The sequence below is a fragment of the Pieris napi genome, chromosome 5 (assembly GCF_905475465.1).
Source record: "Pieris napi chromosome 5, ilPieNapi1.2, whole genome shotgun sequence".
NCBI classification, from domain to species: domain Eukaryota; kingdom Metazoa; phylum Arthropoda; class Insecta; order Lepidoptera; family Pieridae; genus Pieris; species Pieris napi.
Genome location: NC_062238.1, coordinates 1,647,949 through 1,665,048, shown reverse-complemented (window position 1 = coordinate 1,665,048; position 17,100 = coordinate 1,647,949). Strand labels below are relative to the sequence as shown.

At 31.4% G+C, this 17,100-nt stretch overlaps 1 protein-coding gene across 1 annotated transcript in view; it reads right to left on the bottom strand.

Moving 5' to 3' along the window:
• Window positions 1-13,705, bottom strand: part of LOC125049672 (neuropeptide CCHamide-2) — a 30,485-nt gene extending 16,780 nt beyond the window's left edge. The window contains exons 1-2 of the mRNA XM_047649078.1: window positions 13,574-13,705; window positions 166-242 (exon numbers count right to left, since the gene is read on the bottom strand). Coding sequence (XP_047505034.1) covers window positions 166-235 — 70 coding nt within the window. The 5' untranslated portion in view covers window positions 236-242; window positions 13,574-13,705. The remainder of the gene's footprint in view (window positions 1-165; window positions 243-13,573) is intronic.
• Between the last annotated feature and the right edge of the window lie 3,395 nt (window positions 13,706-17,100).

Genomic DNA, 17,100 nt, shown 5'->3' with positions numbered 1-17,100 from the left:
GCAATTCCCAAATATGGACTTCATTCAGCATTCCGTGTTCGGCGCACCGCACATATTTCGCAGTGTTTTTTTTTGTAGCCGCTATAGGATTTCGATATTAGAGACAACCGCGGGTGACTTAATTTTTTTATGTGTAAGTTTTTTAATATATAACTTTATACTCACGTTTGGCGCTTACTCCAACTGATATCACTAGAATCGCGACGACAGACAGTGCTAGTAAGTTTTGCGCCATTTTGTACCTATAAAAAATATATGTTATATGATAGCTTTAAAATTAAATATAAAATAAGTGCATAAATAGTGAATTACTTATAGCTTTAAAATTTTACCACATTGAACCACAGGTCTTTAGAAAACTAACCTTACCAATAAGCATTTAACATTGTATATAATAACAAAATATAATCTGCCTTGCGATTCTGTAACTCACTTTTCGAACTCACACAGCGGTTTTCGCATCGGCGGTCGCTCGCAAATCAGTCGTGAAGCAGTCATTTTATGATTTGGCATTCTGATAAGAATGAAAACGCAAACCGAAAAACCGCAAAACGAAACGAAAACCGCTGTGTGAGTTCGAAAAGTGAGTTACAGAATCGCAGGGCTGCTACTTTGAAAAGTCATCAAGTATCAATTTATTTATTTATTAAAGTTGACCACATCATACATATAGCTATGGTATATGTTACAAACTCTTTTATGTAAAATGTATGAATGAAATACAAATATAATTTTATTATATATAATTTCTTTAAAATTAATTATATTTATTATATATAATTTCTTTAAAATTGAACAGCCAACTATCAAATATATCCAGCTCCGGATAAGTACTGTTTAATCCGTTATAATCGCGAAGAATTCGTATAAAAAAGAAAATTAATAGAAATAACATACGGTACGTTTAATTTTTAACAAACATTTTTCCTTCATCCCGTACCTAAAATTAATTAACTCTGGTGTGTGATATTAATAACGTGTTAGTAAATATCATTTTTCGGTTAGTATGTATCAGTAAACATAGTTCCTAGCAAATAAAAACTCAGCTATATACTAAAAATAGACGTCTTTGTTTTATAACTTTGAACTTGAAAGGTTTCACCAATAAATTATGGATAAAAGAACCGCTTTGTTAAATATTTCGTAAAGTTATGTTTCTGTTAATTTCAAAGGCGCGACGTAGAAACCATTGTCCAAGCATTGTTATGAAATTCGACAATTATTAGTAATTTGATTCTTTGGGATTATATAACATTATTAAATACACTTTCAAGATTGTTATAAACCAATCAGTAGTACTTAATTTTACTTATTGTTTTAATTTTCTGTCTACTTAATTAAATTACTCAATATTAATCAATCGTTAATAACTTTACAATAATGACCTAAGCTACAAATGTAGCAGTAATATGTTGTGTATCTAATAAAAATGGTTCGAGTATTTTTTTTATTTTTTTCTTGAACTTTGATTAAAGTTTTCATGGAGAGAAATTTTTTATAAATATTTAAAAAACTGAAAAATTTAGTTCTATTTAGTTGGTACTTAGGTGTTTACTCCGAAAAAGCGAACAGTGTCAAATGTTCGATTTGCTATGTAAAGGTAGGCAAAGTTAAAAAATCTTATTAAGGCGAAACGAACTTTCACTATAAAATAAACAACACACTAAAATTAATTGTAAAGATTGCCTTGTGGCTGAATACCTTAACGCCGCTGTTTTTGTTTTCATATCGTTCTGTTTAGATACACGTTAAACTAAGAAAATTCAGCTCTGTTACGCTCGGTACTGTGAGGTGATAAGGCCTTAATATTCTTACGTGATATTTTGTGTCGACTTTAATTAGTGACAACCTACAACAACGTACAGGTTCTTAGTTTTTGTACCCTTAGTAACAAGTATCAAGATTATTCGGTGTTAAACGAAATTAGCTAACAAAACCGATTAGAAGAAATCTCAAAATTAAAAATATATATTTCGTTATACCGAGCTGTTAATGTCGATTTGACTTCAATTAATTTTAAGAAATATCCCTTCATTGCATTTATTCAAAATAAGCTTGAACTTATGATTATATAACTAGATATATATAAAAAGATAGTCTGAAACCCTCCTCAAAACAAGTAAAGATATCAAATTAATCATCACGTGCATAGTTTGTTGAGTCAACTTTGGTTTATGACCGCAAATCCGATTATATCGACTAACATGTGACCAGCGTACCATTTGATCAATCCGAAACTCTAAAAGCACAGTTGGTTTATTTCAGCTTATTTAAGGTTGTACAATAATGAATATGTACATTGTACGTGCTTACCACCTTTAATTACCCTACCGTAGTCCACTATGAGAACAATTTCGTCAATTGAAAGGGAAGGTGTGGATGAAAAATCTTACAATGTACTATACTCAAACTCAAAATAACTTTATTCAAGTTAAGTCACTTATGAACGTCAACGGAAAAGATGTTAAATTGATTCTAAATTTATATTAACTATCAGTTCGCAATTGCCATTTTTTTCCATATTCGCGCAATTCCTATTCTGAACATTCATACTCTACTTCTAGAATAAAATAAAGTAGGGTAAACTGTAATTCAGTTGAAAACACTTTTTAATAAATCTTACTATTTTTCGTGTATGTGTTAACCAAGGGTAAACTATGATACGGTAATAGCTGTGTATCATGCATATGTTTCATTTATACTTAGATATGGAATTATAGTTTGGGGAAATTCAGTCAAAGTATGTAGGGTATTTAAGGCCAAATAAAATGTATTAAAGCAATTTGTGGAGCAAACTATCTTTATATTTCCGTACCTTTATTTAAGAAGCTCAAAATTTTATCTCTTCCCTATATGTATATTTTAGAAATGTCCTTATTCGTTGACAAAAACATAAACTCTCCGCCACTCTTTTTAATCGCCAAAATCTTTGTAAAGCAGAGTAGCCATAAATATTTGAATTGCAGCAAATCAATCCTAAGATTAGGATCATTTAAATAATGATCAAATTTATATTATTATTTAGATATTTCTCTAATTTTGCTTGAGAGTTTGGTGTAAAAACGAATACAAATTCCATATAAGGAGTTGTTCGTTTAAATATGAAATGTTGATATATTAAAATACCTCCATGTAGTACCGATTACTTAACTTAGAAGGTATTTAGTGATTTTTGTAGATAAAAATACGTTTCAAAAATATAATTAAATTTCAAAGATGAAGGCAAAACTAATCGTGTAGTATTTGTATGTATTGTATATTATATGATAAATATATAATAATATATTAATAACTAGCTGGCCTGACGAACATCGTACCGCCTAACAGTCGATTTTTTTAATACTTATTCTGCTATTCGGGACACCGGTCTAGCTAGTAAGATAAAAAAAAGAAAGTTGATATGACAACAAATACATTATGTCAAAAAATAAAAATTTCCTTCCCTTCTCGGAACCCCTCCACTAACACTTGAACTTTATGATATAGTATTAAAGTTCAAATTGCCTTTAAATATTATTAAGAATATTTTGTATGGGAATATAGAAAAGTGTTGTTTTTAGACTTTGTCACTCAATTTTTTTTAATTTTTCTCTCCGTAAGAACCATCCTCGTACTTCAAGGAATATTATAAAAAAGAATCAGACAAATCGGTCAAGCGGTTTTCATGTTATGTCGTGACAACGGAAAACGGGTTTCATTTTAATATATAAGATTATTTGAAACGACAATCTTGTATCTTAATTATAATATGCGATGGGTTCCACTTAGTTTGATTACATTAATTCTGTTTACGTTTCCTTTAATGTAAAACCTGTTTTTACCTTTATGAAAATGTATTATGCAGAAGTTTCAACAACAAAATGTACTCAGCGTTGTAAATATAAGTGAAAATTATAATGAAAGGTGCGAGACGCGTCATATTTAGATTTAGGTATGTCCTGTGGGGCCGATGTGAAAAGGGACCTTGTTTAGTCAAATTCTAGTATTCATGTTTCTTAAGGATAACTTAAATATGAGAAGAAATCAAAAACTATTGTGCTAAGAAATTTTTTAATATATACGAAAATTATTTAACAAAATCAGGGTTATTTCACAGAAGTTAAGTGGTTGTTAGAAAATATATAAGGAATAAAATACTTTACGATTAACATATTATGTCCTTACATATGAAATTGGCGTTTTGGCGAACTTTGATATAGGTATTTCCTCTTTGATTAGGAATTCCAAATTCAATTTTTACAGCTTTACTCGTGCATTTGTTTTTCGAAGCAGCCAAATACACAAATAATGTTATTCCGCTAATAAGATTTGACAGTATTAAATAATTTAATTTTGAATTTTAAATATAAAATATGTATTTTGAATATTTAATATACAATATTGAGACACTTAAACTCATGATCTAAACCGTAAGCCAGAAGACGTTTAAAATTGCAAAAGAAATGAAAAGAGCTTTTCTAAAATAACACGTGACTGAACAGAGCTCATGTTATTCCGACCGCGCAGTAACTGTGGGTAGCTAACTTAGTTCGGTACCAGCTTCAATCTGATTACATATATGCACGAAACGCTCCACACCGGGTCTAAACAGATCACCAAATAAACTCCCAGTTCAAAATTATGTTATTGGTTGAGATGTATTCAAATGATCGAATAAAGAGAATATATTATATGTTACCGAATTCGAGTTACGTACAAAATGATATCACTACATAGTATAAAACAAAGTCGCTTTCTCTGTCCGGACTTTGATGCGTTTTTTTAATAGATAGAGTGATTGAAGAAGAAGGTTTATATGTATAATAACATCCATTAAATATGGGTGGAGAAATTCTGTTATTTTTGAGGTTTCTAATGTGATGTCATAAATTGTAAATAATTAAATTTTTTCCGCTTACATTGCGAACCCTACGAGATTTATCAAAATAATGTACTAAGTATTGTAGATTGAAATGGTCTACAGAAAACTCCGCGATGGTATATGTACCTAACAACTGTTTAAAGGGTGGTACGATTCTTAAGTTTTAGCTTTTTCTTCTTAGTCCTATAACTTTTTTAAAATGTTAATCAGAAATTTTAATATAACTTTGAATATATTTTTTTTCATATACTTCTTTATTTCGTTTCTCTATGATATTTATTTAACACTATTTAATCTCCTTAATTAATGACATACTAATAAATAGGTTAAAATTAAGATAATATTCTTGTTCATTTTAAAATAATGAGGAAAGATCAGACTTTATGAAACTCATTAACTTTTTAACCGTGTCGTTAAGTAACAGATTTCGTTATTAAGTACAAACATTTTTGTTACAAAAATGTATTAAGTAATTAAATTAAATTTATTTCGTCTAGTGTCACATAATAATAAAACATATATTCCGCAATTTCAAATTAATATTTATAGCCATAGGATCGTCAATTAAGTTATTTTTCATTCTTGATTATAGCTGTGTATCTAAATATCTTTTTGTAATTTAACTACTAAAACCCCCACTTAGATAATGACTGATTAAAGTTCAACCTCGTTCTTCCCTAATCTAATTAAAGAGCTGTGTTGGCCTAGTGCCTTCTGCGTGTAGGTCGTAGGTTCGATCCCCGGCCGTGCTCCAAAAGACTTCTTTCTGTGTGCGCATTTAACATTCGCTCGAACGGTGAAGGAAAATATCGTGAGGAATCCGGCTTGCCTAAGACCCAAAAAGTCGACGGCGTGCGTCAGGCACAGGCTGATCACCTACTTGCCTATTAAATATGCAAATGATCATGATACATGAAACCTACAAGGTTGTAGCGCGACTGATTTATTTATTTTACAATCAATTCTTTAATGGTTATTTAACCCTTCTTAAAAATGATCGACTGACTCTGAGATGTAGGAGCTTTTATTCAAACTATAAAGTTTTCAAGTCATTAAAGTTTTATTGCGTTTTTATTTTGGCGCGAAAGTGATGCTAAGATGGCGTAATATTATGAATACTAAAACATCGTAAAGCACCCTGCTTTTGTCGTAAACTGACAAATGATGTATTCATGTGTATAGAGATAATGTTGAGAGGCATTCAACTGGATTTACTCTTTATTATGAAACACGCAGGTTACTTAAGTGGTATATTGCTTTTTACGTCATATACTGAGACTCTGAAAGGAAGCATCAATATGTACTTACGAACATATTGTTAATTACATTGTACATAACAAAAGCGTAGATGTTGAGTGATCCCGGAGGTGCGTTCAAAGACTATATTATATACTTTGTTTATAATACATGTAATCAATACGCTTGTGTGGTGAAGGAATTGTTTTTTAGAACAGAGGGTAAACGGGCAGTTGGCCCATCTAAAAGGCCCAAAGCGGATAAGGCTCTGCTGTTACCGCATCCCGCCTAAGGCGATTGTTGGTGGCGCCTTGGGGTTTTAGTGGGTATGCACATTCGCGAGTCCCACATAACCTTCCCGCACTAAGCAGTCGCACCGCGGTGGGGTATGCGCAATGCATTTCCCCAAGTAAAAAAAAAAAAAAATCTAAAAGGCCCAACGCAGCGCGAGCCCTCTGACATTGAGAGTGTCCATGTATCACTTAACATAAGGTGAGCCTCCAACTAGTTTGCAGGGGTTCTATATAAAAAGCTCATATTTAACAGCACTATCGAACGTTTAGCCGGTAATCGAAAGTAGGACCTTAGATATGTGGAGTTTTCTCCAACTCACAAGTTTGAGGCATAAAAGGTGAACACTGAACAGGCTTTGGCAAGAAAAATGGCGAAAACTTTCGTAATGAAATTTACGGTTAAAAGGGATTGACGAATATTTGTATAACTTTCAAAAGACAATACATCATCTGTGATACCTTTGTTCATGGTTAACAGCAAAGTGTCAAAGTTTCATAAAAGATAACATTGTATTACACTCGTTGTTTATTATAGTATATTATAAATCTGTATCATGAGTTTTAATGGTTGCTTACAAACAATTTTCAAAAATGCCACCAAATTCAGAGAGATACGAAGAGTTAATTGCCAGTTCTTCTCGTCCATTCTAAACCTGCCTTGAGAACTGGCAGTAAATGTAAATTAAGAACATTAATTAAGAATTTTATTTATTTTTTATTTTATACTATAAACACAATCCTGTCCCAACACGTGACCCTAAATAAAAAAAAATGCATAAACAATGCAAAAACATCTTTTTGATTCATTTATTTTATTTATCCAATAGATATTAATATGGAATCCAATAGATATTGTTCTTAAATGCCTTAGAGTATTATTATTAACGTGTAAGTCTTGGGTCCTTCTCAATTATAAAAAGCAATATTTTGCTAATTTATTTACAAAGTTTTCTAAAGGAAATAAACTTTGGACTGTTAATATAGAGAATTATAATAAAGAAGTCGATTCGGTTGGGCTAGTTATTGTATTTGACGCCTAAACTGTGTTATTAATTGGCGACGTGTTCAGAGTAAATGTGTAACGTCCATCCTCGGAAAACCATTTAGAATATTTGTAAATTAATATATGTAAAAGCGAAAAGTTGGTGAGGATAATTATTATATTATTAAAATACTAAGAAGTAATAATCATTTTTAAAACGGTTTAAAAACAGCTAGTATTTGCCTGTTCTGATGTAGAAAATAAAATGAACAAGAAATGAATTTAGATAAAGTTTTGTATCAACGTGTGGACTGTGGTTAATTATTGTTACGTAATTAGCCATAATCTAATATTTGTCTGTGTTATTTACCAATAAAATCAACAATGTAGTTAATATTATAAGAGTTGTATTGTTACTTTAAAATGTTAAAAATATGTTCGTCACACTAAAGTGTTTTTTCTTTGATTAATTATATCTTTTAAACATCTAAATCAAACTTCTTTAACTCATATAAACGCTGGAAATTATTTAATTTAGTGTACCAGTCCATCCACTATGGCTTGTTTCTCCGGAACATTTTACATCTCCAAATCATTGTATCAAACAGAACCTCGCTTTCCAAATGTCTAGTTTATAAAAAGTTCTAATTATATTTAAATACACTACACGATATAATATTTAAAGCTGATTTAGACAATACATAAATGTATTTTCTAACGATTACATCTCTGAAGACCTACTTGTCTTTATCGATATGTTTTATACGATCGCAAAAACAATTGACACGCGACATACAAGTCCCATAAGACGTTTATCTTGCTGATAACAAATACTTTATTCCTTTGCGCTTGTTTGCGAAATGATATTCTTGAGTGTTATGTTTATAAAATGAAGGGTTATTATAGATCCAAAAGCTATTTTGTTTAGGTATATCGTGTTCCACTACGTTTTTCACAGTAAGACCTTCGAAGGATATTAATTTATCAATAAGTAAAATTAATATTTTAGCAGTTTTTTTTATAGAACAGATGGCAATTGGGCACTCCTGCCCATTTGCCATCTGTTCACCATGTGTTTTATCACTTAACAGTTGAGCCTCCGCTCAACTGATGTTAAGTGATACCGCCGCGATGGACACTCTCAATGCCAGAGAGCTCGTGAATACGTTGCCGGCCTTTTAAGAATTTGTATGCTGTTATATAAATCTAACCTTTAAAAATTATTGAAATATTTATGAATTAAAATGCTCTCATTATGTGTTACTTGCTGCGATTTCAAAATTCTTTGTTTAATGTCCGATCTAATCGTGTATTTTTATGGCATTGCTATACAATTATCCGATGATGAGTATCAATCATTCAGTCGCAACAAAATTGCACTCCACCGTGAATCGAATCCGAAACCTCAGGCGTTACAATCTCTTTACGACTTTCGCACACACATATTAAGATTATAGATATTTCATTAATATAGATGTAAAAAAATATTGTCAATGTAAATATACCCCACTGGTCATTGGACAGTTGTAGGATCTGAAGATTTTTATCTAGTTTTTAACTGAAATTGTAGTATTGCTTACTAAGCCAAAGCTTAAAGTATCTTACTTTCATCGATATTATGTAGAAACGTTAAGTCCCCAAGGCTTCTTTTGCAAGTAAAATTTACGCGCTCAAATTCTACAGATCTTTGAGTATCAATACATAAATCGGAATTCTGTATAACCCTTTGTTTAATATATAAGGACCTAATTTACTTGCATGGTCTGGTGATTATTTGTGTAATTTAGTTTGGTCCCTGTGGCAGTGAACCTTTAACGCTGGCAGCATTTCCTCGCGGTTTTGCGATACTTATTTGTTAAGCGAGGAAAGCACCAGCTGGGTGTCACCGGTACTATCTACCAGGCGCCACATTAAATTTTTAATTAGCGTATGTGTACTTGAACCCCACGGCCCAAGAGTCTATACTCCAAAGGGAACAAAATCGAAGTTGGAGGAAAGATGTTCTTATTTTCAGCGTGCTCTGCGGACGCGTCAGCTTTTTTGCTTGTCCGAGGGTGCAATTAATGTTTTCCAAAATGTATATAGAATCAGTACAACATACATCGAAGAGAAACTGAAAAAAAAGTCGTCCCTGAGGCAGAATACCTTAACATTTCCTCGGGTTGCTTAGGTTGAAACTAGTCGAGTTGAGTTTTAGGCTGATTTTTTTGAAAATAACAATACTGTATTTGTACCGTGTATACCAATTACGCAAAGGAAATGAAAGCCTCTTTGTTTTTTTGCCTAAAGTTATGGTGACTAGGCTAAGTGCTTCTGATGCCTCAAGTTAGGTTCTATGGCAATAAATAGTTTGTCTATTCGTAGAACTTTCATCAGTTCATCAACAGTTGTCAACTGTCAACAGCCCTGCGGTCTTTGAAACTGTCAATCTTGCTTTCTTCATCTATAATAAGCCTGTGAGGGGCCTCATAGCCTAGCGGTCTTATTAAGTGGCAGCTAGGTGACCGGGTTCGATTCCAGGTTCGAGAGCAAGTTTTAAATTAATTTAAATTTGTTCTCGGCCTTTGGGAGGGTTGTGCGGTACCGAGCGAGTGCCTAAGCCGTGCATGAAGGACATGGTCGTATTTCTAAAGGCAGGCACGAATTATAAAAAATCCTATACTTGACGCTGGCTAATGCACAAATCGTGCCAGAGCCATAAAAAAAAAGAAAAATAAGCGCGAACCCCACGTTCTAAACTCTGCCTTAATGAAACAAATGCTTCATTTCTGTCTGTTCTATCTTTTATTCGAAAATAAATTTAAAAATATTAATAATTTAATCCGATACACAATGAAATAAACACCTACATATTCAATTATTTGAATGACAAACATTTTAACAGGCCACGTTTTCAACCAATTTCATTACATTTGCACTCAGTCAAATTGTCTCTTTATGAATCAGTTTACTGACAATGGAATCTGTTTTATAAGCCGAGATATGAGCATTTAATAAGCTTTATGATAATGGAATAATAACTACTTAAAGCGCGATTTTCAAAGATATGGTAAGTATGATTAAAACTTTATTGGTAATAATCGTGCGTTATCGCATATTTTTACGTTAATTGTAAGAGATACCAATAAGTTTCCATAAAACTTTATACTTTTGACCATATTTTTCAAAGGTTCAAACTCAAAATAGCTTTATCCATAGGTAACCAAGTACACTTATGAACGTCAACAGAAAAGATGTTAAATTAATTCTAAATTTACATTCGCAGTTCGCAAGTCAAGGGCGTAGAGCGGACAAGAAGAACTGGCAAGAAACTCTCCGCCACTCTTTTTAACCGCCAAGTGCCATGACGTATCTTTACTGTTATTCTGTTTCAGTACCGTGACTGCGAAAAGATGAGAAAATTTTTCGTCCCTTCAAACTGATTCAATAAAACAAGAGAGATTTAAGCTCTTTTTTAAGTTAGACCAGTCCTTTAGCTACTAAGGGTCGAATCGACCAAACTTCAATTTATACACGAGTAACTATACCAAGAATAATCTATTCCATGATTTTAATCTCGAGTAAATCCATAGTCGTTTGTCCACGTAATCGATAGTATAATAATTGTGCTAGGAATAACAATACGCGAATAGCAAGAGAATGGTGAACGAAAATAAAACTCGGCAAATAAATGTTGTTCTACAACGGGACAGTGTAAGAGCATACATCATGTCAACTCGATTTTGCCGTATTATAGTGTGAAAAAGTAGCTTTTAACAGGTGTCAAACGACAACAAAAAGTTTTTATTTCTTGTTTGTTTGAGGCTTTCGTCTAAAAAGGAACTTCTGTTGAGCCCAGTTGAATTTCATTCTAATATTATAGAAAATAAAAAATCTAAAAACAAATAAATAAATAATAAATTGTTTAAACGTTTCATTATACAATGCTAAACTATTAATTTAGTGCGTTGCGTTGACTTGAAATTAAAACACAGAATACATATTTGTGAAATGACAGAAATCAGCTGATTGTACTGACTGACGCCATTAAATTATTCTAGGAATAGCTGTTATTCCGTGCGAAATGGCGGTATAGTAGCAATTCCCGAATAAGCCCACTATTCTTAGAATTTGTAGTTGGTAAAACGTAAAATTGATTTACTCTCGATTAACTGACGATTTATTCTAAGATTAAGATTTACTCTTGTTTGGTCGAATCGACCCTAAGTCACTATTTGTATTTGCAATTGTTTTGGCTTGGAGCATCTTTTGATGGCTGAAGGAGCTGTCATGTCAATTGTACTACGATTTCCTTTCTGATTTAAGGTTTGAGGCCACGGAGGCGGCTTCACTATATCCCTTTCCGAACGTGAAAAAGAAATTTTGACTATTATTATTATTATAAGTTATTTAACCTTAATGCGTCTTCGTTTTAATAGAGACTGTTAAAAATGTTATGAAACTTATCCTTATATTTAAAATGCTATTTAGTATATTAGGCGTTATTTATTTATTAAAACTTCGTTACATTATAAATAAAATATTATAGTATCTTTCTATCTAGAATCTATATTATTCCTTAATAACTTTAGTATTCTATATTATTTATGATTTATTATGAAAGGTTGAAAAGAGGTTTTAATTAAAATTGCGCCAAATGTTTATCGAAAAGACGCATTCACACACATGATCAAAAAAGGGTAATCAAAGTTATTAAAATAACTAGAAAATAGAGATAAATAACCAATGAAGTATATTTTTTACCACAGACAAAGACTCGAGCATCAGCTAGGAATAAATAATTACTTAATACCCAATTAAGTAGCCTTAAATTTAAATATATTTACACTATGAACGGAATGACAGTGGAATTAATTTATATTCTGCATTGTGAAATTATTACCAATCGAACAATTAATTGTATTAATTTTGAAATGTGTAAATTGGTATTTTTAGGTATTCGTAAACGTAGGTTATTAAATAAAGGCTTAACACTGTTTGATTATCACATAATAAATTTATATAATAATTGTACAACAAACATTAAATGAGTTTAGTCAATTTAGTAAATAATAATTGTATTTTAACATATTACGAGTATCATTTATTAAGAAAATTTGTTTTATTATAACAAATGGTAATATAAAATTGGTATCGATAAATTGTATGACCGCAATAATCGTTGTAGTGATACAACAAAATGTCAATAATGAATTCAAATTTATCACAAAAAAAAAACATTTTTTTTTATGTTAACTTACGAACATGTACATTGTACAATCCAACGATTATAATATGAACTATAATATTCCTAAAACTATTTCTTCTTATTTTTTAAAAATTGTTGACTATAAAAAAAAATGTTAAAACTGTTGTGCTACTATTTGTTAGTAATAAAAAGCTGTGTGTTCTAAAATAAAAAAAGTAATCATATTTTGAGACAAAAATATAATATATAATTGTATATACTATTTAAGCACGGTATTTATTTAGTTATCTTTCTCATGTACCCCTCTAGATAACTTTTCTAGAGGACAAATATTCCTAAATATTCATAATTAAATCTAAGCTAATAAAGATATGAAAATATAAAAAGTTTAGTGTATGGTAGAGACACCACGATTGTATCCTCTTTTATATTTCACAGATTGAAGGAGTTTCCTAATATAATAAGAAATATATTGGTGCTTCTACCACTAAGAAGTAACATTTTCTTAGTTATTGATTTTTAAAGTTTCTATATTCTGAATTATAAACGAACTGACTAAAATTAATATACGATAAAATATGAAATTAAAAAATAACACTTGTTAGGAATATTATTAATATTTTTCTTATCTTAGAATAATTCGATGGGCATCTAAATATCACTAACACTCTAAAAATTTTCATGTTCTTAATAGGATTTTCTTAATGTCTATCATATTCCAATGAATGCTTTTGAGAAATTTAACAGTTGATACGAATGATAAATTAAATATTTGATGTAAAATAAATTATATAAATATGGCACTGTTGTACAAGTTAGCCTATTTAAAATAACTTAATTTGATTTGTATTTTTGTCGTAGAAAAATTAACTGGAATTTAATAACCCTGTTTTTAAATTTCGAATTTAGAAATAACACTAAAATATCAAAGCTTTTTAATTTTACGTTTATTAATAAACAGGTCATGAAATATATTAAAACTGTGATATATTAAAAAAAGTTGAAAAACTTACGTATCAAGTCCAAGTTGCAGTGAAGTTACCAGGAACCACTGGCGTCGCCGTTACCACGTAAAGTACGCTAGGGCGGGCGGGCCGCGCGCTTTTAAGTCCGCCCATAGAGCTAGCGAATAATGCGTGGGCCGCTCATACGTACCTGGTTAAACTTTGTACCTTCCTACGATTTTCTTGTGTTTTAGTTCACGTTATTCTAACGTTTTTATATACAATGGTATCTCTTATATACAGTGCAATTGTAATTTTATATTGAAGCATGTGCTTTCATTTTAAAACAATTAGGAAAGCATTATTATTAAGTTGATGTATTACATACTGTACTCAAACTCAAACTCAAAATATCTTTATTCAAGTGGGTAACCAAGTACACTTTTGAATTGTCAAGTTAAATTAATTGTAAATTTACATTTACTACCAGTTCAAAAGTACAAAACTGTACAATGCTGATTTGAAACGTAATTTCGTACATTACATAAATTTGCTATGAATAAAAAATACGGCAATCGAATTAATTTTTTTCTGTGGAGGAAAGAATTCAAGAATTACGTACATGAAGATAACTAAAATTAATAGAATCTGTAAATAATCGAACAGTTACCAGTCTAAAAGTATTTAGCTCTACACGCAATTCAACCACGTTTGGGGTATAAGCGAGACCAAACACAACACCCCGTCCTCTCGCTCACGCACTCAAGTTATTAGTTGCAATCAGTTGATTATGAAGTTGTTATTCAGTTGATTGTAGGAAGCACTCGATGCTTTTTAATTACGGCTTATCAGATGTGTAATGATTCCCATGAGTTGTTTTGATTTTTGAAATGGCAACAGCAATACTAAAATAGAATTCTGATAGGTGTTTATCGTCACTGTAGAATGATAACCTCGTATGTCAAAAAATCATTTATTTTTTATTCCTAGACTCTTATGTCATTTAACTGGTATAATCATGAAGTAAGGACTTATATGTGTTATTAATAAATAAGTCCTTTTTACCATTTTTCGTTTCCTGTAATGATTGGTTCTCTGGACATATGTATCATTCTACAGGGACGTTATGAAAACTATTTTTTTTATATAAAACGGGGAGATGGACGCTATCTGATGCTAAGTAATAGCCGTATTAATTAAAAAATAATGTGCATCACCTTGATGGCTTTTTTCTTTCACGGTCCAATTCAGTTGAGATTTTCGAACTAGCGAACTGTGAAATCGACTCGCGGTGAGGGATACTTCCCTGGGACTACCTAATTGTTTAAAAAAGTATACTCCTCCTTCAAAGGCCGACAACGTTTGTATGCCAACAAATGCGTATCCATGGGCTGTGAAGGCTGCCCTTTTTTGGCATCCCATAGACTCGTTTATTAAAAAAAGTGTTACTGTCTACCGCCCGTAGACACTCAATGCGAGATTTTAGACCCTAAGTCGAATTGGTTCGGAAATACTTCAATGATCAGCTAAATTAAAACTTAATTAAAATAGTTAATTTTAATACCCTGTGTGCAGTACAACCCGGGGTGTTGGACTCGCATTTCTGTTCATCTTTCTCATCAGCCTTCTGTGTCCAACAAAGGCTGTCGACTTTCTGACATGCCAGTATCTTCGCCATGTTTTCCTTCACGAGCGAGTGCCAAATGGGCTTATAGAAAATCCATTCCCGGGATGAGGGTGGCACACTCAAGCCACAGGGCCTACACTGCTGTTAAATCATTTTTATGATTTACCGTAAATTCCTAATAGGTTAATATTTCAGCATTTGTCCCATATAAATAAATGTATGATAGAGGAGCAAAGGAGCCTATGGGACGCCCAAAAAGGGCAGTTATTGCAGCCCATGGACAGCCATTTGAGTGGCTCGATAGTCAAAACCTTTCAAAAATATATGTTATGGAAAGTAGGTAATCAGCCTACGGTATCCAATCCAATCAAATTTGTCCAATTTGATAACATTATCCTTTACAAGAAATCGATCTCAAAACTACATTTGACACAAAATCCCGAGTAAAAACTTTTCATAACAAGTAAATAATAATTATTATTATTTCAATAAGATAGTATTACATTGAACATTGTTAGATGTCTGTTTTCCGTTAACAATGTTATCTTTAAGTACTAAACTGTAGAAATTGACTGCTTAATGAGAAACGTTTAGTTTTAATCAAATGCTTGTAACTTAGAATTTAATCTATGGCATTAACAAGATATATATGGAATAAAATAAATAAAATATTGAAATATTATTCTGAAAAGAGAAATATTAGGGAAATATGATCGACTTACACTTTATACTTCCCATTCCATCCATCCCTTCCCAAACATTATCACAGACATTGACTTCTGGTGTGTACAAACGTTTCAACTTTGTAAACCTGTATCTTTGTTTTAGTAATAAGGCTCAGTTTTATATTTTTCTTTATATAACATTTTAGTAATGATTGTAAAGTTACAATTTAATTTAAACGTTAGATGAGCGAAATACCTGCTAAAACAATGTAACTAGTTATTGAATAAATACATTTTGAATTTGTTTGACTGGCCCAGCTTCGGATGGACCTTAATTATTAAAAATATGTTGATAATAAATAGCCTGTGTTAGTCGAGGATATTATGTTTATTAGTATGTATCGACTTCTGATCAGCTCACATGATTCACACAATTTATGGTTTTTGAATAACGGTGTTTTGAACGTTTGAATTGATAATATTGAATTCAAACGGTGGAGAAAAGTAATAATATTTAAGCCAGTTTCAGGCAAAGACTTCTTTCTTTATTCTACAGCTTGCTAGTCAGTGGACTGCGAAATGTGTGTTTAAAATTTATTGAGTGAATCAAGATTTTATTCCATTTAAATCTAATATCAGTAAAATAATTTAAAGATAATTTACACACAGTGATCACCTGTTAAAAATTGCGCAGGAAAATGTCTCAAGGGCCTTTTTAAAATCAATTCGAAAAAATAACACTATATTATCTGCTATGTAAGTAAGGATAAATAATTTTAAGCGAAATTAAAAGAGCTGCACAAAACCGGCCTGGTGTTCTACTCTAGTGATGTATACATATGAAGAATTATGCTGTAGAAATATAACATTGTTACACAGAAAAATATAACAATTAGTCAGTGTATATATTAGATCAAAAAACATTTATTACACAATATTATATGGAAACATAAAACAATTGAATAACATGTGAACAAAGATTGAAATATGTTGTACACAAAAGAGAGTTATTACTACCTTTTAAGTGGTCCTAGTGTAGTGGACCTAAGTGGTAAAGTATTATTTGTCATCGTCACAGATAAATAGTTTCTAAGGATTATCCAGAGCATTGTATTTTTATTATTGTTATGTAACGAAAGGTGACGTGCCTTTACAAATAGAACAACGTAGTTCCCGACCTAGAGGTGGCGGGTTAGAATTGTGATTATTTTGTCAGCAAAACTTGTGTATGTCTACTAATTACTTTATGACTATGGAATAGTCAATGCTCCCTGGTACATTCGCAAAAGCCACCTCCATAGATA